Below are 26,165 nucleotides of genomic sequence, written 5' to 3'. Positions count from 1 at the left end.
ACATCAACTTTTTGATGACTGCAACTATTGAGAGCAGCTCACATCAGACGCTCGCTCTTCTGAGCATCACAGCGTTTGATAGCGTCCTTCTCCTGTGAAGTTCAGCGTCCTTCATTCGCGAGCGAATCTTAGGAAAGTTTCTGATCAGACGCACAGAAGCCCCTTTAATATAAAACCCATTTCATCCTCCTCTAATTAGAGCTGCTCCAAAAGTCTCTTAAAGGTTTTAAAACTCTCCCGCGTGCCGCGCAGTAACCTACATTACCCTGATCCAAGGTCAAAACCACTTAGGAGACGGTAAAATGTTGATATATGGAATGCGTTTAACCGTGGCGCTTAATGGCGGCATGTTTATGCAGCTCTGATGCTGCGGTGGCGTCCACCGACCCGCTGAAGGTCTGTGCGCCCTCAGGGCCGCGCCGTGTCTTCCTCCGCCTGTCCCGGACGCTCCCATTGGACCAGATGTTGGGTCAGAACGCGAGCTTGTCCTCAAACGAGGTGAGGAGGGAGATTTATGGCTGGTGATTTATCAGGAAGCAGGAAGTAATCAGAGCAAGACGACAGAGAGGAGAGTCTGCGCCAGTTCACGTGTTACACTGCAAAAAGCACAAAGGCTTACCAAGTGATAATTAGTTTCTAGTGCAAATATCTTAGTTGACCCTGTGGCAATAAGCAATTAGTCAATTAATCATATGATAAATTAAAATCAGGAGATTTTTTTTGAAGGACAGTTTTGTTTACAGACTTCATAATCCATTTATTTATTTATTGTGTTTGATTGATATATTTTTGTTTTAGATATTTAAAATATCTTCCAGTTTCAGTATGAAGTGGAACTGGAAGATAATTTACTAAATTACAGTTTATTGGTCTTTGAAAAGCTGAACTTTATGCCATTGTCAATATATTATTTGGAAATGGTCTCAAAACAGCAATATAATAATTTAGCGCAATAATTATTTTAGTACGCTTGAAATTAACTAACTTACAAGTAACTTTTCAGCAAGATGTAGGACATTGTTTAAAATCAATAATTCCTTAATATCGATTAAAAAAGTACTTGTTGCACTGACAGTTTATTTCACTTATAACAAACCTTTTTCCTATGTCACAAGAGAAATAATCTGCCAATGGAATAAAAGCTTTTTCACCAATATTAAGGAATTATTGACATAAAACAAACTCCTGTATGTTGCTGACAGGTTACTTGTAAGTCAGTTTTGTTTTTATCTAAGTGTACTGAGATTTTTGCACCAGAGACTAGACTAAAAATACTTGGTAAGACTTTGTGCTTCTGCAGTGTTCGAGAAACATCCGAAAAATTAAAGGGGTAGTATTATGTAAAATCAACTTTTTTTGTTGTACATCTTGACATAATGACTACATACCTCTGAATGTTTGAGAAACCCCTTAATCTCCATGGCAACTGTTCAGCAGTGGACCTAGCCCCGCCTACAAGGACGCAGCTCCTCCTCAGAGCTGCAGTTTCCAAGCTTCCAACGGCACAACTCAGCTCCTTCAGACTAGCCAGCAGCAATTAGCAAACACTTGGTTGAACTGCTTAAAAGCTGAGCTCATTACAGGAGCTGGTTCTCAGTGATACAAAAACATTGTTAAAGGGTTAATAGAGGAGCAATGTGATGACTTCCTGAAGACGGAGTTTCAGAAAGAGCAGGAGTTTCTTAAAGAGACAGAGACCCAATTTCTAGATGTTAAATTTTTCAGTCAAATTTATTTTGTTTTTCATAGATATATAGCATTTTTACAACAACTGAAGGTAACATAGTTACTTGATTGTGTCTAGAAAACACGTACTGCCCCTTTTAGAGACAATAAAGACTGGATACGCTTGCCGCCAGACGAGGTGATGGAGCTGCTTGGCAGGCTGCTGTCAGCCTGTGATTAATCTACCGCCGTGTGCGTCTAATTAGCGCCCGTACCCCTCCGAGTTCCTTGGCGTCCGCCGCACAGACGCTCTGACCCACGCTGGAAGCTCGGCGCAAATTAAAGCCCTGTAAATATTTGCTTTTAACTGTTGCAGACACATTGTTTCCAATTTTACGCTTCATTGGTCCACAACCCCAACATCCCTTCCTTCGCTCAGAAACACACTTGTAGAATCGCACTTTCGGCTTTGCTGCCTGCGTCCGGTCGGTGAATCCACTGACAGCACCTCCTCCGTCTAGACCGCCTTCTGTCCGTCCCATTGAGCCTCTACTGTAGCTGGCAGTGTATCAGCCCATTGTCTCCACCGTCACATCAGTCTGGTTTAATATAGACTGAATGGAGTCTGAGGTAGGAGAGACAACAATGGACAATGCATGGAGATAGACACATGGTTGGCTTGCAGGCATGCTGCAGCGCAGAGGAAATGTTTGCTTTTTTTGGTTCCTGATGCAATAAAGTTGCAGGAATGAAGTGAATGCAGGCCCTACATTTGACCTACATACCTGTGCATGAACATTCATCAAACAGACATTGTTAATGCACCAAACCTGCAGTTGGATCTCTTAAAAAAACAAGCAAGTACTGCTTGTCCTGTAGCTGTTTATAGAGCGATGATGCTTCACCTCTAGAGTTTGAAGGTCAGTTCATACAAACGGGTAACATCTAGTTGCTTTTAGGGTGTTTTCACACAGTATTCCAAGGTCAAAAGTTGCAACATTTGTTACATTTTCAGCTGCTGTGGTTCTCTTTCACACTGCACTATGTCAAACAAACAAAACTAGATGAAAAACCTGTTCCCCTCCTCACCTGTGGGGGTGCTGCACCAAGAATCACTGAAGGAAACGACATGAAAAATCTCTGAGGAAGACACAGAGCGCAACTTCCTTTTTCATGAATGTAAACAAAAATGCAGTGATTTGTGTGGTTGTAGGATTTCTTGTTTTTTCTCTTTCTAGCGCTAGACTCGTGTTTGTTTTGGTTGTATTTACCCAGAATGCCCTGCACTACAGTCCACTTTGTGCTTTTGATGCGGTCTTTGATCCGTTTGCATTCAAACCATGTCAGAATTCACTTTAGCCGAACAGAAACCGCGGTTTGTAGACAGACCAGAGTTTTCTTTTTTGCACCATAAAACAATATTAGGAACTCAGTACACAGATAAACACTTCTCCCAAAAAAGCTGGTATGATTTTAATTTTAATTTTAATTTCCCATGTGTCGCATTTATCTCAACCTTTTGTCTGTTGAGGTTAAAGTCTGTCACCATTTGAAGATCAGAAAAGTGAGCATAAAATGAGGAAAATAAACCATAAGACCAAAACTGAGGGATGATGGATGCAAAAACCTTCAAATAGCTGTTGCACTGTTTGTTTTGTTATTTTATAAGTGCTTTGACCTTTGCCAGAGAAAACCAAATCTGTATTTGTTGTGAAGGTTACTCTCAAGCCAAAAAAAAAAAAGAAAGAAAAAAAAAAGCAGCTTTTACTATTTTCAGAGCAAATCCTGGACGCCCTGCAGAGCCGCCATGGAGAGCAGTAAAAACCAGAACAGCTGTTGGTAACTGATAGCAGATTACACAGATAAGGAGAGTTTATCTCTGTGGCTTTGGAAATAAAAATATAGCAATGCTGCTTCCTCTGAAATTTAATAAAACTTGTGAAACCGTGTTGGAATATTTTACGATATTCGGAAAAACGAGGGAGCTCTGCAGCGTACATGCAAATATTAGAAGCATTACTTTCATTTTAACGTATGTCCTCCCTTCAGCTTTGGATCTGTTAAGCTCAGCTCTGACTTTAATAACTTCTGTCTCAGGTTGACACACACAGAGCGATAAATAATAGGAGAAAAAAGCCTGAGATTGACAGCAGCCTGAGCAAACACTGACCTGGCCGCCGGCTCTTTTCTATTCACAGCCCACACAGAATCTGTCAGCTGGATGGAAAACATACAAACACAAGTCTGCCAAACACGGCCAATAATGGAGCATCTGCTGAGATCAAACTGATTCTTTTTACTGCGCCGCTGTTGTTGAATCGCTCGCCGTCTACCCGACTTTAGCCTTAGAGTTACTTTGCACTCAGGACGCCAGAAATTATGTCATAAAGCTGCAGACTGGGAGTAAATCCCACATTTTTACAGATTTGTAATTAAAAAGAGGCACAAATTGTCACAGGAGTAGATATATTATTCTAAAATGTTCTTTTTCTTTGTGATGCTGACTTTGACTCTCAACCTGACAACCTGTTTACTTTACATCAGTGGTGTTAAAACAAATGTTCATTTTGGGTCACATCGTAAATCTGATTGTTCTTAAAGGGCCGGTTGTACCAGAATGCATTGATAAAACCCATTAATGTTGAGATGTTAAAATATCCATAAATAGCTTTTTGTTTCAGCTTTCAATAAATGTGTCTTAAAATGAAACAATATTGAACATCTTTTTACACTGACTTTGGTTGTTTTGTGTTTTTTGCATTCAAAATCACAGATTTTGTGGTGCTAATTTAAAAATAGCACCACAATGTATGATGTTACTGTATGATGTTAAATCTGAATTTTTGTTACTCGCTGTATCGATCGTGGACTATAATTTGACACGAGAGAGGCTGAGGCAGTAGTGACTTAAACGAAACGTTTTTGATCAATTTTGAGAAACATTTGCAGTAAAATCAGGAAAAATGTGGATATCTGTTAATTTTGTGTGAATTTTGTGAAAAAACTGGTGGGACTTCTTGATGTGATTTCTAGTCTAGAAGGCTACATGAAAAGCAACAGTGGGCCATGAGTTTGGCACGTGTGCTTTACACTGAATGTGTTTTTACTAGTCAGGTAGAGGCTGGAAACAATTACAGGGGGGATTATTGCAGCTGCTGGATTTGGACCGTTCCTAGCAAGCCTTGCAGCCAAAAGGTGATGGATGTGATTGTGATGCTAATTTCACCAAAGAAATAAAACATTTCAGCCAAAATTGGTCAAGGCAACATCTGAAATCGAGGCTTGCAGGTGTTTTGTTTTGGCTCGTTCTTCCAGCCAAGTATCTGACAACTGTTGGCACTAACTTTTACTCTGCCCAGCAGCTGCAAGGAGAGAGCTTTACGTCTGTTTTATTTGTGTTTATATCAGACAAGGACTCAGGATTCAAACACTGATTTCACTTAGTATTATTTTGTAAGGGTAAAATGTTGTAGTTTTCGAAATCAACCTGGCATAAAACTGAAAAAATACAAAATTCTGACCACATTAGCCACAATAACTGCTCATACAGCCTTCAAATAGTCGCCTCCGAACAAACAGCAAGTCAAACTCTGAAGATGACGAGCATCAGCAGAAAACAACGACAGCTAATGTGATTTTATTGAAGCAAAGCATTTTAAATGGGACCTATTAGGCAAAATTCACATTTTTGCCTAAAAAATGTGAATTATTTACACAAAACTGTAATTTTTTTTACAAAACTACAAAAACTAGACTTTTGTAGTTTTATTTGGGTCTCAACCGCTTCTAAAAACAGCCAAAGAGCTTAAAAAACTTCCAAAACAGTCAAACATCTGTAAGCGATAAGCTACCTTAGTCTCTCAAATATTAAATCACAATATTAAATGTTTAGGAATAAAACTTCTCTTAAAAACAGCACAGGAGCTTAAAAAAATGTATGTTTCTTGGTGTTTGGAAAACAAAGGTGTCAAAAACCTCCAGAACGTAACGTCACAAATCCACTGCCTGTCACCTAGCAACCCAAGCAGAACTCCTACATGTTTGGTCAGCTGGTTTTACTGTTGTTTGCGCTATACAGTGGCTGTTGGTTGTGCAGGAGGCTCCACTTTTGCTTTTCAAAGATTTACAGTTGTTTATATACAATACAAAATCTAGAAATAAACCAAGAAATCAAAAACACAATGAAGGAACTATCAATTCTTGAGTCAACAAATCATCGTAACCAAAACATTTCATATCGTTTAGATACACAGAAGAGGTGTAATCTCAATAGTATTTACTAATAATGCTCTCAAAGTGGGTTAAGCTTGTTTTCACATTACATAATAAAGCTGCCCTGCCTTTTGCCTGTCTTAAATGACAACAACAGTGAGACTGATGCTAAAAACTCCTTATAATTTTCATGCTACCTGATAGAAGAGCTGAGACCCAGAACCTTCCACCTTTCCGCCCCTCTTGGCAGCAACATCATAAGTCTGACATCAGGCTTGAAGTTACAATCTGTAGGAGAAAAAATGAACAAGTAATAAATCGTGCAGCATTTTCTCTGCTGAGACTTGTTGTAATTAATGAGGGAGAAAATTGTTCACACGTGTGCGGACGAGGGCGACATTAAAAATAGAAGACCCGCAAAACGAAATTTAATTGTCTGTGCAGCAAATTTCACACTTCTTAAATAGTTTCTGCAGCCAGACGACAAATTTTTAAGACTTTAATTGTTTTGCTCTGGTTGATGATCTGTTCAGGATTGCTCTTTTTCCTGTTATGCAGGCGTTGTGGTTAGTAAGATTGTTTTTCACTCGTTATAGTCTCCTGCAAGTTTCTTGCTGCTTCTTATTGCAGCAGAAACAGAAACAGTGTTGCTGCTAAGGCAGAGTAGTTTAGTTATAATCTAATATAATAATAAGCAGAGTGTTGGAGGGAAGCTAAGAAGAGAAGAAAGTTAAATGGTTTCAGGAGAACATTAAAGGTGATTCAGCAGAAGAGTTTCAAAACTCAGTTTTTATCCTGTTATAAAGTAACTTTGTGTTCTTTTCCAGATTCTTATTTCTTTAAGAAATCATCTACACTAAATATTTTTGGGGGAATTTACAGAATATTCAGGTCAGGTTTGTACAATCTGTAACAGAAAGGAAAGACTTTAAACTTCTGTATTTATAAGATAAAATTTTTTTTGAAGCAGGACTCTAAACAAAGAATATTTAGAAATCTAAAATGTACAAATTCAGTCACAGAGCAGATACCAGGTAATAATAATGTTCTAGTAGCTCATCAATGCAAAAAGAAATTAAATAATTAAATAAAAGTAATTAAAAATGTATGTACTGCCTCAAGCCTGATTGGTAATTTGGAGCATTTTTGAGGTATTTTTAATCTATTCTTTCCTTCAGGTTAGAAGAAAAGGTTAGAATAATAAAAGAACACACTAAGAGAACATATTCATGAATTGAGATTATATTACGTAATCTGTCCCACTGATTTCATTTAATGCAAAAAAAAAAACAAACAAACAAAAAAACAAATGAGGAACTTTTAATTTCTTAAATTCATATTAGCATCTGGCAGATATTACATAATGAAATTGTGTATGTATATGGAGGACCAAAACTGACATAACTTAAAATAAAACTTGAATGTAGTTATAAATGTTTTGTCTTTCCTTTTTCCTTATGCTTTTCCTTTTCTTTACGCATGCATTTTTGTCAAGAAACGTATTTTATTTTTGCATTTTCCGCACGTTTAAGGAAAAGAAAAAACTAAATATATATATATTTCTTGACAAAAATACATGCTTGAGGAAAATGCAAAAGAAAATATATGCATTTCTTGATGGAAACGTGCGTAAGAAAAGGAAAAACAAAATATCTACTGTATATTTCTGCTTTTATTTTTAACTATGTCAGGTTTGGTTCTCCATAATTTCATAAATAGTCCTTGCACTGCAAAAACATAAAACTCCAGTATTGGAACTAGTTCTTTTAAAATCAATATTTAAGAATTATTGACCTATAATAAGCTCTTATAGTTTCCTGAAAAGCTGTAAGTTAGTTTTGTCTTATTTAAAGCTTACTAAGATATTTTCACCAGAAACCATAGATAAAAAAATAATTGGTAAGATTTCGTGTTTTTGCAGTGAGAAAAACATTTATCTGTCAGAATCGATGGAGAGAAAATTAATCGATTTCAGTTGAAGACCAGCTGATTGGTCCAGCACTACTGAAGATAATCGTAAATAACTAATCTCGCTCGTCATTCTCGCCGTTTGGGGAATATTTCCGGCAGCAGTAATCAAAAACCGTCTGGCGATGACGACCGGTGACAGAATCCGATAATTGCGCTCACAGAGGTGGGACATTCGTGATCGATATGTGTTGAGTCCCGGCCCAATAGTTTGTCATGTTGTGATCAAAATCTATAATTAGTTTTCTTCTGATGGTAATAATAATTGTTCAGCAAGATGCAGGAGCTTGTTTTAAGTCAATAATTCCTTAATATTGATGAAAAAGTATGAGTTCACTGGCAGATTATTTCACTTACAACCAGATATTTTTTTATGTAACAAGTGAAATAAACATGCACTTTTTCATCAGTATTAAAGGGGCTGCATTATGCTAAATTCACATTTTGCACGTATTTGTATTTCAATTTGGTTTCTACTGCTTCTAAAAACAGCCTAAGCACTGAAAAAAAAAAACACTCAGAAAATTTTTTGGCAATAAATTAATATTTGGTCTGGAAAACAAGCGTTTCAAAAGCCTCCATATTGTAACGTCACAAATCAACAGGCCCAGCCCCGTAACCTAGCAACCTAAGCAAGGCCCAGCCCCGTTACCTAGCAACCTAAACTGAGTTGCGGGTTATGTGGTCAGCAGGTTTTATAAGAAAATGTTCCATTATTGTTGTGTTTCTTATTTTGATTACATTAGACTTGTTTCTGTTTTACTTTAGTTCAGCCCTTTCTCAGTGATTCTAGTCGGTTTGTTTATTCCTTGTGTAGGAAAATTAAACTAATAATAATCTAGTTCTCCTGTTGTTTATTCTCTCTCGCCCCTTGTGCCATTTTCTCTCTCTCCTCTCACACATGAACCCTGTTAGTCAATCAGCCCGGTCTAATTTTCCAACATGCACTCTCCCAGTATTTATTCACCTTTCTCTCATTCCTACTGTGATTCTTTATAACTTCTCCGGATTACCCTGCTGGGGTTTTTTTTTATTTTTGTTTGGCTCTGGCTCCCTGTGTTCCCTGGAGTTTTTATTTTTCTCATTACAACATTCAACACAGTTTATGCTCCCAGTACCTATCTACATTTTCCACCAACAAACACATCATAGACAGAAAGTACGACACTGGCAGATTATTTCATTTACAACAATACGTTTTTTCCCAGGTCATCATTGTGAAAATCAGGAAGGAATTATTGATTTAAAACAAGTTCCTTTTTTAACTTCTGGAATCTTTAAAAGTGTTGTTTTGGCTTTAATTTTGAAATGAAATAATAGATTGTCTCATGTAAGTTGTGTGAGTGGTCCTCTTTACTTCCTGCCTGCGCTGCTGCAGGTAAACGCCTATCTCAAACTTGTAAAAGACAAAGTAAATAAAATAATTTGACAAGTATAACTAAAAAATTCTCTGAATATGTTCTTTTACTTATATACAATAATTTTATCCTTGCATCCATGTAAACAGAGCAACATTGTTTCCGTTAGCATACCACACAGCTGGCTCTATGCTAGGTGTCAAATGTTTGGCTGTTTGCTCTTTTCATCTTGTTTTTTTCCATGCATCTTAAACTTATTATATATGTGCAAGGATTGAAATGCATGCAGTTAGTTTGCAGGAAGAAATTTGGGATTAAACAAGTTAATCACATTGATTTTTTCCAAATTAAAAACATTGAAGTGTTTGATTGTAACTAAGCTGAAGGAGTATAAATACTTGTGGAAAACAGCGAACAAAACCAGCATGCACAGGTTTAGCAATGAAACTCAGTCGCTGAAGCGAGTCCTATTTCTAGAGAAAATATCTGCAGTAAAGTAGGTCTCTATCATTTTCTTTGTTTTATTCCCAGTGACACAGACGTGTAAAAGCCTTTACCAACGGTAAAGAGGCTGATAAAGAAGTGAAAAACTGTAGAGTGGCTCTTATAAAGTTCTCCCTTTAGATTTTAAATCCTGAAATAAGAGGAGGTGGGTGAAGGAAGTGGGGTTTATTGTTCAGTCTTCGGCTGAGCGACCTGTGCGGTCTGCCTGCCTCTCTAACCCCGCTGGGAGGTTGAAGAAAACGTTCTGCTTCCGACATGAATCATGGATGAGTGTGTGCGGGTCCGTGTGTGTGCAATAGCGCCGAGTGTATGAACGCTGCTCTATTTTGGGGGGTAGACCTGTTCCTTTAAAGCTGTTTGTGGGAGTACAATGCAAAAACACAAAATCTCACCAAGTAGTTTTGGTCTAGTTTCTATTTCAAATATCTTTATATACTTGAAATAAGATTAAACTAACGTACAAGTAACTTTTCAGAAAGATGTAAGAGCTTGTTTTAAGTAAATAATTCCTTAATATTGAAAATATATGAGTTTCACTGGCAGATTATTTCACTTATAATAGATAGTTTTTCTCTGTTACAAGTGAACAATCTGCCAGTAGAACTTTTCCATCAATATGAAGGTTGTATTATGCAAAATTCACCTTTTGCCCGTTTTTGTAATTTTTTGGGGGGTATCTACTGCTTTGAAAAACCAGCAAGCCGATTTTTTTGGGCAATAAATAAATGTGTTTTTGTGTCTGGAAAAGGAGCATTTCAAAAAATTTTAATGTCACAAATCCTCAGCCCGTCACCTAGCAACCCAAGCGAGGCCCAGCTCCGTTACCTAGCAACCCAAGCAGAGTTCCAACATGTTTGGTCTGCTGGAAAAGACCAGTCTTTTATTGTTGACTTGCCGTCCAGAAACCACTTGCTGCATTCTTGTTGGTTGTGCAGGAGGCTCCAGTTCTGCTTTTCAAAGATGTAAGGCTGTATAATTATGCATCTGTTTGAAGTCATTTTCATGTGTGAGGATAAACGTTGAGTTAGGGGTGGGGGGACGTGGCCAGCAGCTAATTATTTGGATTTAAAGTGACAAAGGCTCAAAATAGGTAAAATCTCATTATTTTTAGAATGATTTTGTGCAAAGAAAACAATGAACATGTTTTTTTTTTTGTCCATAGACCTCCGTAACTTGTTCAAGGAAGCAAAATATGTCACCTTTAAGAAATGATTGATTTAAAACAAGCTCCTATCTTGCTGAAATGTTACTTATAAGTTAGTTTTGCAATAGAAACTAGACCTAAAATAAATTTTTTAAGTGTTGCAGGGGATGACAGTGAAATATCAGCCACATTCCCGTTTTTATACCGTTTGTTGCCTCAGCATCACCTTCTCCTCTCCCTCTCTGCTTCATCAATCACTTAAACTCTCCCGCGGCTCACAGCAAAGCTGGACCAATTAAACCTGCTAATTGAGCCAATTAGCAATTAAACACTCAGATGCACCCAGAAACTCTGCAGGTCCTTCCAGGAAGGCTGGAGTCTGCCAGTGTCTTGGCTTCTTACCAGAGATGCTCGCTCAGAAGAAGAGTGCTCTGCTGCCCACTCAGACTGGAGGTGTGATGTTTAAGAGTGAGCGCTTCCACAGCAGCCTCCCGTGGAAGTGGGACTATTAGCGTCCACTTCCCGACACTCTCCAGCCCTCGTGTTGCCTTTCCTGAAGGGTCTCCGCCGACCTGAGAGAAGAGACCTGTCTCCTGTCCATCTGCATTTTCACCTTTCATCTGCCGTTTGTCGCCCTCGTTTTTACATTTTTTTTTTTTCATCTCTGCCTCTCGGCCTTGCCGTCTCTTTTATGTATGAATGTGTCTGAGTTTCTGTCGGCGACGGGGCTCGGCTCAAAGCAGGCCAGCCTCCAGACTCTCCGCGGTTTAATTAGAGCGTGCGTTGTGCTGCCCTGCTTCTCTGAGAGCATATATGTACACGCACACACACACAGAGAAAGAGAGAAAGGGAGCGTGGGCAGCACAACAAAGTCCGCACTGAGGAGAACAAAGGCAGGCTGCAGTACATTTTCGTCTGAACCCACTGCACCAGAAAGAGACAATGAGCAATTAAAGACGCCGTAGTTTGCGTCACAATTTAACAACCTCAGAGAATCCATACGTTTCCGCGGATTTTCTCCCCTCAAAGATCTTGTTGTACATAAACTGTATTGCTACATGAAGGAGCCGCGCTCGTTTTATCTGCCCATCAGTCTATAGACTCCAATTATCTGCTGTCTCGCCTCAGGACATCTAACTCTCATACTTTCTCCTCCGAATGGCTTTATTGGCATTGAGAGAGGTAGAGAAAAAAAAAAAGAAAAAAGAGAGACAACAAAAACACAGAAGTGCTTCAGCTGGAGCATTAACTCAGTTAATGATGGCCTTAAAATGGATAATTATAGTGATCAAGAGGGAGAGTGTGTAAAAGAGAGGAAGGTGAATTAAAAAAAGAGATAATTATTTTGTTTTCCTGTGTGTTTCCGTGTGTGTTTTGGTTTGCATGTGTGCTGTATCATAGCCTACCTGCTGACAGTTTATATCTGGAAAATAAACTAGTTCAGTTTAATCAAGTTAACTAAAGCTTTGAATTAAATGTAGGGTTTGTAATCAATGAATCGCAAAACCATATATCGACAAAATGAGCAACATTTTTAATTCAAAACTCCTTTTTGTTGCTAATTTATGGAATATAAAGACATATAAGCTCAACAACAAAGATATTTATTATTTTTCATCTGCTATTTAAGTTATTAAACTATCAGATTATTGTAAAGTGCTAATATAGCCATTCAGATTTCAAATGTTTCAGGAATCCCTAATTATTCATGGAACTTGTTTGAAAACGTCTTTAGAAATCTGAAACTTGTACATCTGTGCTGCGGCAACGAATGTTTATTTTATACTAGAATATCTTCACTGATAGTCTAACTCCTATTAGCACAGCTTGTACACAACGCTAACCTTTTCCAGCGTTCAAAGATCATTTTTTGAAGCAAAAAACTAATCCTGACCGAGTCAAGAGACGCGGTTTTGTTTTCCATCGCTGTTGATTGTAGGTGCAAATTGTGCATCAAACAGCAATACAGGCTCCAACTCATGACTTCCGTATGTAAAAAAGAGAAAATGCAAATAACTGCATTAAAATTAATCTATTAATCTGCGATTAATTAATCAAAAATGAATTAATGTCCCAGCTCTAAAATACATAAATGTAAGACGATAGTTGAACCCCTAAACATTCTGGATTAAGTTCACAGCACGAAACATGAAATAATTCTTGTTCGTTCGTCATATTTCATCTGAAAAGAAGTTTATATCATTATTTACTCTTTATCTGTTTAATTCTCTCTTGCTCCCCTCACAAACACAATGAGTGAAGTGAATGGATGAAGTCCAAATGCATCATCTTATTCACACAAATTCCTTTTCTATTGTCAAACAGCTAAATTAATCTGATTTATTACTTTTTATTTCATTTGGAACTACCATCTACAGAATTCACTTTGTCAATAATGGGGAAAACCATCACAAACACCTGCAAATACTTTCAAACTTCTCTAAATCTGCTGGCCTGTTTTATAGTTTAAACACAAATAATTTTACCTTAGTAGGCATCAATACGCACATTGGAAACCATTTTTCCACTATCGCAGAAGCTAAAATCTTCGACCGTTAACCAAAGTCAGAGGAAGTGGATTGGTTTTGAAGCCAGAGAGCTGATTCAAACGTGATGAAGAAAATATAGAGCAAAAAGATTAGGGTGATGGTAAAGAGGCATTCCAACCTCATCAGCAAAAAGTTACCAAGAAAGGTTTTTCCACTGATCATTGAGAATGCTATGGATATTTTCTCACATGGTATATTTCATTAAATGTAAATAAAAACATCTTCCCCAAAGTAAAACTCTGTTACGTTCTTCTTATTTTTTTTTGAGAGATTCCTGCCTGAGAAACTTTGTGTTGGTCTACCATATAAAATACATTGAAGTTTAGCACCACAATGTGACAAAATGTGGAAAAGATCTTTTTACGGGATTGACCCAACCTGGATGACCCTGTTCGGTAGTGTCATGTTCTGCTGGTATAATCTCTGCCGTGTCTCGTCCTTTTATTGACTCCGGTTCTGTTACACGAGGATTTGAAAATTTCCACTTCGGATTAAATGAATGGTTGTACTACGAGTGGGCTCTCATTCATCCGTGGGTCAGTTAAGGCTTACCAAATGCATCCCTGTTCTGCGTTCAGCCAGAAAAATTTCCCCCGCCCCCGCCTGTTATAAGCTGCTTATCGGAGCACATTATTGACCTTTGACCTTACTGGGCAGTGAAAGGATCGCCCTAATCTCCAGCCTCTGCTCTCCGTCCTTTCGTGTCGACTGTACTTTATCTGCAGAAGCAAACCCTAAAGCCTCCAGGAAATTAATAACCGCAAAAAAAAAAAAAATCCAGGAATCATCAGTAGCCGAGTCGTTAGCTGAGGACTGGCGAAGTGGCTCTGGATAGCATTGGCTCTCCGTGGAGATTTGCGTGTAATATGGAGGAATGAGCGGCCATGTTAAACACAGATCAACTAGGGAGGATTTGGGCCCGATACAGGTCACACCAGCTTAGGACGGACATGTCCAGATCGTGGTTCAGCAGCAAAATACAGCAGATATGTGGATTTAAATCGTCACAAAGTCCTGATTATGTTACAAGGAAAAATAGTCATATACTGGATGGGTTTTTCTTCTGATAATGAAATAAACTGAGTGGATTGGGTATATAAAACACATTATGATGTGTTTTATATGTGTTTTATATGAATCCATATAAAACACATAATAATGTGTTTTATATGGATTCATACATCTAAATGTACATTTGAAATTTAAGCTGAATCTTGTCAGAAAGCAAAAGTTTGGAAGATATTTTCTTTAATGAATTCAGATGAACACATATTTAGAAATATGTATTTATTATTATTATTATTATTATTATTATTATTATTATTATTATTATTATTATTATATTTTTTAACTGTAGTGGGAGTAATTTAGTTTTGAAAAAACCCACACCCCGCCCTTTTAAAAAAATTTTTTTAATCAGATCATTAATTGATCCCACCCAGAAAAAAAATCCTCTAAAATGAATACGAGGATGAATACCATAATGAATACCATTTTGTTACATTTTGTGTAACAAAATGGGTAAAATTATTTCTTTAACTTACGAACCGAAAAGCAAATAAATCAAGCACAGTTTTAGTTTCAGTTTTTGCTTTTGTTGGACGCAAAAACAAAATTGTCAGTTAAATAATGAATAATAAGTATGTTTAAATTAAAACGCAAGCTTACATCAGGCTGATTTTTGTCTAAATTTGACAAGCCATGCAGTAAAAAAATAAACTGGATCTCCAACTTAAAAAATGTAACTAATTTGTTACATGCAATCGAATTAAGTTTATAAAATTTTATTCATTTATGTGTGCTTAACCGAATAAATGTAATATATTTACTTTGATTATTTGTAACAAATTAACTATTTTTCCTTTTAGTTGCATCACTTGTTTTATTTTTTCAGCGTAGGTGTTTGAATGAGGTTTTATATGTTTAACGAAAATAGACTAGAACAATTTAATACGGCATCAACGATCTGTGCTTCAAATCTTAAGCTAACCGAACGCACAGATGAATCGATTAGCCATGCATGACTTCTGTGATGTTATTGATATTGAATTACTGCCATTTTCTTTAGATTCTTGTTGAATAAGAGCTTCAGCCCTCATAAAACCCAGGAGGCATCTGTCTTATGAGGGCTACTCTTATGTTCTTAAGCGTTTAAATGAAGATATTTCTGTCTAAATCCAAGCAAACAAGAAAAATGGTTAATCTCTACATTGAATGGGGCAATATAATAAAGTGAGAAATGAGACGTTTCAAAGGTTGTAAAAAATGGATGTCAACTGATCCTCAACATGTTAATCTCCATGATAAATGTTCCCTTTTGATTGAGCTGCTTAGTGCCGCCTCTAGATTTAGAAAGTCTTTCGTAGCGTCTTTTCTCAGCTTGACAACCGTTAAAATGGGAAAAAACTGAATATATTTTAGTTTCATCTGTGATTTCAAAGGGCGGTTTTAGGTAAAATTGACTTTTTTGAGCTTTACATCACGTTATGATGTTATTATCTCGTCAAAAACATACTTGGAGTTTTGCTTTTATTCGTTCATGAATGTTTGAGAAAACCTTTAATTGCCATGGCAACCATTCAGCTGTGCAAAACACCTGGGTGGACGTAGCCCTGCCTTCGAGACGCAGCTCCTCCTCTGAGCTGCAGTTTCCAAGCTTCTGAGCTTCCATCTCACAGAGCAGCTCCTTCAGACTAGCCAGCAGCAATTAGCAAACACCTGGTGGATTTCTGCATCAGCTGAGATCATTACATGAGCTACTTCTTAGTGAAACACTGGCAAAAATGTCGCTAAAGGGTTAATAGAGGAGAGATGTTGTGATGATTTCCTGAAGGCGGAGTTTCAGAAAGAGCAGGAGCTTTTAAAGAAACTGAGACCCAAATTGAAGGTGTTAAATTACAAAGTCAAATTTCTTTGAAGTCATATTTGATATATAGTATTTTTATAGCAACTGAAGTTAACCTAGTTACTTGACTGTGCTATAAAATGACACTGTAGGCCTGGAAAACACTCTTATCTGCTTTTCTTCCTCCCATTCCTCTGTCTCACTCTGCAGAGTCCTTCATCAATCCAATTATCTGGACAACGGGAGAAGGACAGGCATGGAACGCAACAGAACCATGCCTGGAGAAGTGTTTTGGATCGCCTCTAATCAGTTTCACCACTGACCTGGATCTCATACCGAGGGCCAGACCAACGTCTTACCTTCTGCCTGGCGCTGATTGAAGAGTCCGTCTGATTTTGGTGTTTTATCTTGTTATGGTTTACCCTCTTCACCGCTGGACCGAACTGACAGAACAGACTAGAAGCATGTGGCTGAGCTCTTTGACTCCAGTCATGAACAACCTTCCACTAACTCTGAGTAAACAGAGTCGGCGGGGTTTGTTGTCCAGGACCAGACCCTTCAGGTTCGTGACAGACTGCTGCCTCATGACGGTGCTGAGCCTCGTCTTGTTTTTCAGTCTGGCTTCTTGCCAGAGAATGGACCCTTCGAAGAATCCCATAGTCAGCACCAACTACGGCAAGCTGAGAGGCGTCAAGAAGGACCTGAACAATGAGATTTTAGGCCCGGTGGAGCAGTACCTCGGAGTTCCCTACGCCACGGCGCCCATCGGAGACCGACGGTTTCAGCCGCCGGAGGCACCGGGGTCCTGGCAGGAGATCCGCAACGCCACCCAGTTTGCCCCAGTTTGCCCTCAGAACGTCCACGGGGTTCTGCCGGAGATTATGCTTCCGGTTTGGTTCACGGATAACCTGGACGTGGCGGCGGGATACATCCAGAACCAGAGCGAGGATTGCCTCTACCTCAACATCTACGTGCCCACAGAGGACGGTAAGTTCGCTCTGTGAAGTGACGGGGTTGGTGGAGAAAAGAACAAATGGGTTTGAGTTACTAAGCATTTACGCTTTAGTTCTTGTGTCTGTGCCTTTCAAGCTTTCCAATCTTACAAAATTCTTATAAATACACAAGGAAATACATTTTCGTCATCAATTTTTTGGTAGAGAAAGCAGACCTCTCTCTCTTTTTTGGTCTGGAAGATTTTGTATGTTCAAAACTCGTTTGTAGACGAGACATTTTCAGACTTACTTTAAAGGTAGAATATGTACATCTGAAGGCATTATTACCACTTGTTGGTAAATATGGCATTAATATAAATCAAATCAATATAAAATGATATACACTGTTTCAGTAGGATATCACAATGCTAATGCTAATGCTGCATCTGGACAGTAATTGTCTAGTTAAATGTTTTTAGCATTTCCTGTCACTTATGTTTGAAGTTTGAATGAAAAAGCTGCTCAAATGAACTGAAACAGGTAAAAATTGCACTATTTTTGTGTTTTTTTAAGTGCATGTTTAAAATAGAAAACATTTCTCCTAACAACTATGATTAGAAAAAGTTCAGTTTCATATCTTCTAAAATTTTCCAATAATTTCTGTGACTTCTACTTTTTTCTTTGACTTACTACTTTTAAGGAGTTGCAGACAAGGTGACAGATTAACCGAAGTCTAATTCTGCAGTTGCTGCACACTGTCAGTCAGCTGGCTGAGGGAAAATTTTCTCATTTTAAGAAGAGCAAACGTTGGTTTTTCACCGTGAAAAACAAGAGTGTTCATGCTTATAAAAATTAGCTGTGATTTCTGTCTAACAGTGCATTTAATCAGAAATCATAAGAGCTACGACAATCAGAAGTTTATGGTTGATTTCTGATCTTTGTTTTTCTACAGCTTTGACTTGATTCACATATTTCATATTATTCCAATTTCTCTTTAAGGGTTACAATATAAGATCATTCTGCAAAAAGGATTTTCCTGCCATTTCTGGCATGAGAAATCATCAATAATTCATGCTGGCTGCTTGGGCAGCAGGTCTCTGTGCATTTTGAAAAGCAGGCTTTTAAATAAAGTCAAAATGTCTCCATAACAACTTTGACAAAGAAAATGTTTGTTGTCAATGTGTCCTGCTGGAGTTCAGGTTTGGTGAAAAATTGTGTTTTTGAGTTTCTTACTTGCTGGCCATCTGTGAGGAATCAAACTGAAAATAATCCGAAAGGTCTTAATATTCAAGTTCTGTAAAACTTCAGTTGTCCTCATATTTTATTAAACTTTTTCTTGACTGTTTCTTATTTGTTTAAGAAAATAATAAGGAGGTAATCTTTTAAAACACGGGGCTTGTTCTCTAAAGGTTTATTGACTATCTGTTTCATATCAGCATTTTATATCAATCAGGATACTCTTTTAGTTTTTGTTTAGTTTTATTTGAATTTGAGTACAACAGCATTAAAACAAATCCAAAGAAAAGAAAAAACTTAAATTATAGTTAAACTAAAAATAAAAGGAAAAACTGAATACAAAGCAGCTTATTTCCACATTTAAGTAATTAGATGAGCTGAAACTGGAATATCTGACTGTGACCTTAAATCAGATGTGCTTCAGTTTTTTTGTTTAAGAGATACTCGAAATAAATATTAATTTCTGCTCAAATGAATCTACATTTTTATAACAAAAGCTTTTATTGTGTTTTTGAGTTGACAATAAATTCAGAAGTGATTGTTAAGTATTAATACGGCTCATACAATAGACATGAACATTGATTTTAGTTGGCTAGTTACCCACGTCAGCCATGTTTGAGGAATCCTCCAGCCACTAGATGGCAGCAAAGTGTTTCCAATATAATAACTGGCATGTGTGGAATATGCATCAACAGGTTTGATTAAGATCAGAAAGGGATTAGAGGCAAATGTTCAATTAAAAGAGGTTAAGGTAACTCAGCAATAGCTATCATAATGAATATACCAATGTTTAATATTTCTTCTAGAATTATTGTAATTTCTAAAATGAGATCTATTAAATTTTTTATTTAGACCCAAAGCTACAGTTTGTTTTTGAGTTTTCAAAAACCCTGTAGTTCATTTATACATATCCAGTAAATATCTAGATCCCAGCTGCAATTGGAGATTAAAGATATTATTTTAAGAACCAATCCTTTCTAGTACTGACAGAATCTTTAGAGATTCCTTTATTGCTGTTTTGTTTTCAGTTTTTCCTGTTATATTACAGCAAGAGATCTGTGTTTTGCTTTTTTAATGTGTTTTAATCCCTAAAATGCATTTAAAAGAGTAGAAGATTGTTTTACACATAACGAGTTTGACAGGAAGTTGCTGGAGTTTTAATTTCCCTAATCCAATGGACAAAACTCATCATAGCATCGCTTACAGGAGCTGCTTTGTTGGGAAGATATTCAGCAAAGAAACACACAAGTAGCTCTGCTATTCTTTTCTTTTTCTTTTTTTTACCTCACCTATTTATTATTTGCATTTATCTTGCCTTTTTCAAACAGTTATGCTCTATTTATGCACAGTATCACTTCTTCCAGTGACTCATAACTAAATTTTATTGCAAGAACAGAAAAACACAAATGATAAATTGCAAACAAAATCAGTACAGTTGTGTTATTACTTATAAGATGTGATAAGCGTTGTTCTGAGACTCTTAATCTGCTTTGGTTCTGTTAGAGGGTTTCTGAAATAAGCTGATGACTGAATAATAGTTCGTCTGACTCCTCTGGAGTCTGCAGGTGATTTATGAGGAAAAATATTTGACTTTTATCTCATTTTTTTGTGGCATGAACCCTTTTTTTTTGCTGATTCTGTGGAGATTTCTGTTTGCCTAGCCACAACTTGCGGTGAAAGCAATAAAAAAAGAAAAATATTTCTTTTTCTTCAGAGGATCCGATAAGGAGTCTCCCAGCTTCCATCAGCGCTCCGTCTTGCAGCGCAGCGTGTTTGATAACATGTTAGAAATTTTATGCTTCTTCTTTATCTCCTGTATGAGCTACACAAAGCTTTCTGTAAGTCTGCAGGAATCCTGCTGCAGATTTTACTGGCTAAACATGGAGCGTTCAGCCAATATTGACTCATGCCGAGTCAATTTTATGAAGGAAATATTCTGTCAAATATCTGTTTATTGCAGAGAATTATACAAACATAGAAATAAAAAAAAAACTGATTCTGTTTTCATTCTGCCAGATAATTGTTTGTTGTGCCTTAAAGAAGAAACAACTTATTTTGTTTTCTATTTCTTGGGCGCTCCACCCCTTTGTAAAGCCGCCCTGGGTGACTGCCATATCAAAACCTTTCTCTGTTTGTAAACATTTTGCTCTGCAAGCAAAACCCAAGGGGTGGGGTCTCTGCACATCTCTAGTTGTGTTTCAATTACAAATGTGCTCAAAATAAAACATGTGGTGGCATCATCATGCTGTGGGTAAGATGAAGTAAGTAGGTAAAATATATCTGGTATTCAGACTTTTATCTGGGGTGGATGTTTATATTCAAACAGGGCAACAAACTTAAACACTCAGTCAGAACTACACTGCAAATCTTACCAAGTATTGTTAGTTTCTTGTGAAAATATCTTACTACACTTAAAATAAGACAAAACTGGTTTACAAGTAACTTTTCTGAAAGAGATAGGGTCTTGTTTTAATTGACTAATTCCTTAATATTTGTGAAAAAGTTTTCATTATAAATAAAATAATCTGTGGAATCAGTGGAACTAGTACTTTTTGAAAATCTATTTTAAAGGGGCTATATTGTGTTTTAGTACAAAATCAGGTACATATGTTAACTTTAGTTATTACAAAAATGCTAAATAAATCAAATATGGCTTAAAACAGATTTGATTTTGTCATTTAATGTCTTGAAATTGGGCTTCTGTCTCCATAAAATCTCCTTCTCTTTCTAGAACTCATCACATCGCTCCTCTATCGACCCTTTAACTAGTTTTTTCACTGAGAAGTTTCTCCTATACTCAGCTCAGCTTTTACTCAGCTCCACCAGGTGTTTGCTAACTGCTGCTGGCTAGTCCGAAGGAGCTGACTGGGGGACTGCTGCTCCGAGGAGGAGCTGCGTCTCGAAGGCGGAGCTAGGTCCAACCAGGCGTTTTACACAGCTGAATGGTTGCCATGGAGATTTAAGAATTTCTGAAACATGCTGGTTTTTGATGAGGGAGTAACATCATAACATAAAGCTTAAAAAAGGTCAGTTTTACATTATTCTATAAGGAATTATTGGCTCCTATATATTGCTAAAAAGTTTCTTGTATGTTTTGTCTTATTTCAGGTGTACTTAGATATTTCCACTAGATATTAGACCAAATACTTATTTTTTACATATTTTTGCAATATGGAAAGAAATTGCATAGAAGTAAGCATGCACATATGTTAAAATGGCCCAGTCAAAGTCCAGAAATAAAGACTGGGAGGAATACATTTGAAATACCAGCAAAATCCATCTCAGGACTTTTGCCAGAAATAAAATGGTCCAATTCAAGACCATTTACACGCTGTCCTGTTTATTTCCTTCCTTGAAGTCGTTGGTTTCTGTGTCATAACGAACTCTGAACATTCCCTCACTCCAAGTTTTCTGCTCTCCCGTCTCCTGACAGCTCTAACACACCATCTCCTCCCCCTCTCCTCTCCAACACTGCAGCCCTCAACACCTCGTCACGGCCACTTTCAGCTTCTGTGGCTCAAAAAGCACACGACGCCACGCATCACATCTCACACACACACACACACACACCCACGCCCACACACACACACACACACTCCTCCCCGTCGTCTGAGATGCGGTGGAAATGTAAAATAACACATACAGGAATGTATACGGTACACACTGTACCAGCAGCTTGCTTACATCCTGTCCTGTTGTTGGAAATGTCACACAGATGTAAAACGGATTCCGACTGCGGAAATTTATTTGCATGGAGTATCAGTATTCACGAAGCATCCTGAGTGGTGTCAGAAATCATTATTAGTGTGGTGTGTGCAGGTTAATCTCTTTGTTTTCCGCCTCTTTTCCTCCCACTCTTGTTCTGAATATTTTGTTTGCAACTCCTGCTGAGAGGAGGACATAGACTGCAAAAACAGAATCTTACAAAGTATTTTGTGTCTAGTTTCTAGTGCAAATATCTTAGTATACTCAAAATAAGACAAAAACTAATGGCAGCACTTTTTCAGAAGTGTCACTTGGTAAATAATGACACTTTTAATGCAAAGTTACATTAAAGTGTCCAATAAAAGTCTATTTTAAATGTCAACTTTGTCTTATTTGGCAAATAATGACACGTTTATTGCAAAGTTACATTAAAGTGTCCAATAAAAGTCTATTTTAAATGTCAACTTTGTCTTATTTGACAAATAATGACACGTTTATTGCTAAGTTGCATTAAAGCTTGCATTAAAACTGCCAATCCTTGCCTTATTTGGTTAAAAAATTACATTTTAATGTAAAGTTGCAATAAAACATCCATTAAAAGTCTATTTTAAGTGTCAGCTTTGTCTGATTTGGTAAATAATGATGCTTTTAATGCAAAACTGCATTAAAAGTTGCATTGAACATGCATTAAAGTGTCATTATTTCCTGACAACAGTGACGAATATTTAAGAAGACTCCTTCATGACAGTGTCATATCAGTCTAATGCAAACCCCTTCAAATAACGTGTTACCAAACTAACTAACAAGTAGCTTTTCAGCAAGATATAAGGATTTGTTTTAAGTAAATAATTCCCTAATATTGATTAAAAAGTATTAGTTCCACCTGCAGATTGCCTCACTTATAACATGGGAAAATGTGTTACCAGTGAAATAATCTGGCTTTTAATCAATATTAAGCTCGAGAAAATTTACTCTAAATTAGTTTTGTCTTATTTCAAGTTCACTAAGATTTTGTGCTAGAAGCTAGACCAAAAATACTAGGTAATGTTTTGTGTTTTTGCAGTGTAGGGACTTTGGTAAATTGGATTAGTGGAACAAAGATAACATCAGGTTTTGGGCAGCAGTTAAATCTGAGCTTGTCGCTTGACACATATACATTGAGTATGCTCTAGTTTAAATTTTTTTTTGCTTTTTTTCATTCTCTTCCAGCCTCCGGAGGCTTCGTTTTTGAATCCTCCTGTCCTTTTTTTAGGGCACCCTTTAGACAGAATCTTTTAAAATCTCCTCCAGTTTTAAGTGGATTAATCCTGCAGAATTACTTCTTAATGCCTCCGTCGTTGCAAAAGGGAAACAAGTGGAACACTCTGACATGAATGCATGCTTGCTTATAGATAAACATGTTTGGTATCATTTGGCAATTACTCATGGCTCTTTATCCAATACTTAAATGTTTAGCACATGTTGCAAAGAAAGCCATGCCTTTTTATTATTTCTATTTTCATCTGCCTGAATGTGTTGGTGAGATTACAACAGTTACATATTTAATTCATCGGTTGCAAATGTTTCCTCTGGAAAAGGATTTTAATGTTATATTTGTAACATATGACCCCCTTATTGCCAATATTTTCTTAGCAAGTTTTAAAAAAAAAGTTATTTATACTCTAGAATCGTCTGAGGTAAAAGTACAGTTCAATTGTTTTGAAGTACAGTACCATAAAACAGATAAAAGAAACATTTTGCCTGCAGTAAGTAGTACAAAAAGTATTCTTCAGTTCTGAGAATCATAAAGATGCTAATAAGGGAGTCAAGCTAACACCCTAGCTGTGAAGCTAATAGCTAATTAGACTGGAGCCTGTTCAAGGGTGAATTTCCACCATTTACAGCAACTCAAAGTCAAAACCAGTTTGGAAAAATACTTTATAAGATCTTAATAGCTCTTTTATACCTCACTGGTTTTGCATTAGGGTGTCGTTTAAATCGATGTACTATTTATTTTAAACAAGGATCATTCTTGCTGATGCACAAAATGTATTAAAAAATTTGCTAAAGTTCAGCAACATTCACTGAGGTTTTATTAGCTTCCCTTTCCTGTGAACATAATCTTATGTTTTGTTTTCTTGGACTTAGAGTTGGTCGACTGTGAGTACCTGCAGGTCACCATAAGGACATATCTAGTGTGTAATTTAACAAATTAACACCCAAAATGTTCAGATATAAAAAGCAGTGGAAACATTTCCCTCTTGAAAACAATCCAAGGTTCAAAGAATGTTCCTGTGTATTGATTTAATCTTTAGATGAAGGAAATTCCTTTTTGAGTGGACAACTAGATTAGTAGATTAGCTAGTTAGGACACAGGAAGTCAAATGACTTTTTATATATAGCACAGGAAGGCAGAAAGAGAGCAGTTTAGCTTTAAACTGACGAGCTATTAGCTTAACTGTAACATCTTTTTGCTCAACTCTTCCTTGTTATTATGTTGACTTTGACTAGATTAGCTTGACTCTAGCTAGTTACTCTTTGTGGTTATTAGCTTGAGTTTGACTAGATGTTAGCTCATCCCTTACTGGTTGTTGCTTGATTGTAGTTACTTGTTAGCCTATCTCCGACTGCTTGTTGTGCAACTTTTGCTAGTTATTAGCTTGAATCTACCTTGGTGAGTGCTTGAAACTGCGCAGTTGCTAGCTTGACTACGACTGGTTATTAGCTTGATTGTATACAGAATCAGGCTAGTGATTCTAAATGATTAGCTTGATTCTGAGTTACTAATAGTTTAATTTTGGCTAGTTATTTGCCTGATATATGGTGTCAAGAAACTATTTTGAGGTTTAGATCCTGTGATTGTGTTCAATAAAACACTAAGCATAAAACAATACGGTGATTTTTCAACAAAAAAAGAAAATCTGGCATTAGTGGGTTTTATTTGCAGCAGATTAGACACAAAATGGATAGAAAACGGGATAAATATCAGCAATGTTCGCACACTGTAAAAAAACATTTTCTGACTAAATGTAACCCTCTCTCTCAGTTAAGAGAGTTTCAACTCAGTTAAGTGGTGCCAACTTTAACAGTTGCCCCCCAACACTGCTTTCTTATTGACATTCTCTCTTCTCATACTTTTCAAAATACTTAATAAAAGCTATTGCTACAAATTCAATAAAGTTGACCTAGCTATCTTTTGCAATTACTGTATATAAAACTAAAAATAATTAGTTCAGAGAAATAAAAATATTAACTTATTTAATTAAGTTTTAACTCAAGTTGACTTAACATAACATTTTACATTTTCATACCTTTTTAACTCTTTTCTAAGTTAAGTCATAAGTTAAGTTATAATGTTCATTTTGTGTTGGGAAGCTAACCCCACACACTGGCACCAAAACTTAGTTTTTAGATGGAAGTTGTCCATCAACATTTCATATTCTTCCCCTAAGAATCTGTGCCTCAATGTCACTGACTCTAGGTTTAAAAACCCAAAGATCGTGATGAATTCTGCAGGTTGCCAGGGGCAACCAACCTGTCAAGCTGCCTGATGCATCCTGTCCTGTTTTTAAGGCTTTTTCTCTTCCCTGTACATAGTCATATATAATACATAATACTCTGTGTAACCTTTCCACCCTATAAATATTATGTTTCACCACCCTACGTTAGTGATGGATGGTCTTGGATTTCCACCGGTTGCAGTAGAAAATTAACTTCACAGTTCAACTGTTATGTGCAATGTTAATTATTACCCATCTTGTTTCACCTTTCCTGTGGTTCTATAATATTATGTTTTAGGCCTAAGGGAAGCTGGCAGGGTGCTCTTTCTCACCAAACGGAGGGAGGCTGGGGTCTCCATTGGTTCCTTTGGAGACAACATCTCATAAATCATAGAAAGAGGTTTTCGTGTGGCTCCTACGGAGTCACACTGGATCGATGGATGAGGCAGGGAAAAGGAAGGACCTCCACCGCCCCCAAGCTTGCAGAAAAACCCATGATTCTCTCAGCAGTCAGCAGCCATTAACACGGAGCAAGCCTTCATGCTAAAGCTGATTTTAGTGTAAACGT

The 26,165-nt window shown here is 37.0% G+C and overlaps 1 protein-coding gene across 2 annotated transcripts in view; it reads left to right on the top strand.

Annotated features, from left to right (window-relative positions):
- nlgn2a (neuroligin 2a) overlaps window positions 1-26,165 on the top strand; it is a 260,217-nt gene that overhangs the window by 88,976 nt on the left and 145,076 nt on the right. For both annotated transcript variants that reach the window (XM_032583169.1, XM_032583168.1), the window contains exon 3: window positions 16,456-17,232. In XM_032583169.1, coding sequence (XP_032439060.1) covers window positions 16,659-17,232 — 574 coding nt within the window. In that variant the 5' untranslated portion in view covers window positions 16,456-16,658. The remainder of the gene's footprint in view (window positions 1-16,455; window positions 17,233-26,165) is intronic.

Source organism: Xiphophorus hellerii, chromosome 14 (genome assembly GCF_003331165.1).
Source record: "Xiphophorus hellerii strain 12219 chromosome 14, Xiphophorus_hellerii-4.1, whole genome shotgun sequence".
NCBI lineage: Eukaryota > Metazoa > Chordata > Actinopteri > Cyprinodontiformes > Poeciliidae > Xiphophorus > Xiphophorus hellerii.
The sequence above is the reverse complement of the archived record's forward strand: the minus strand, read 5'-3'. Positions and strand labels throughout refer to the sequence as shown.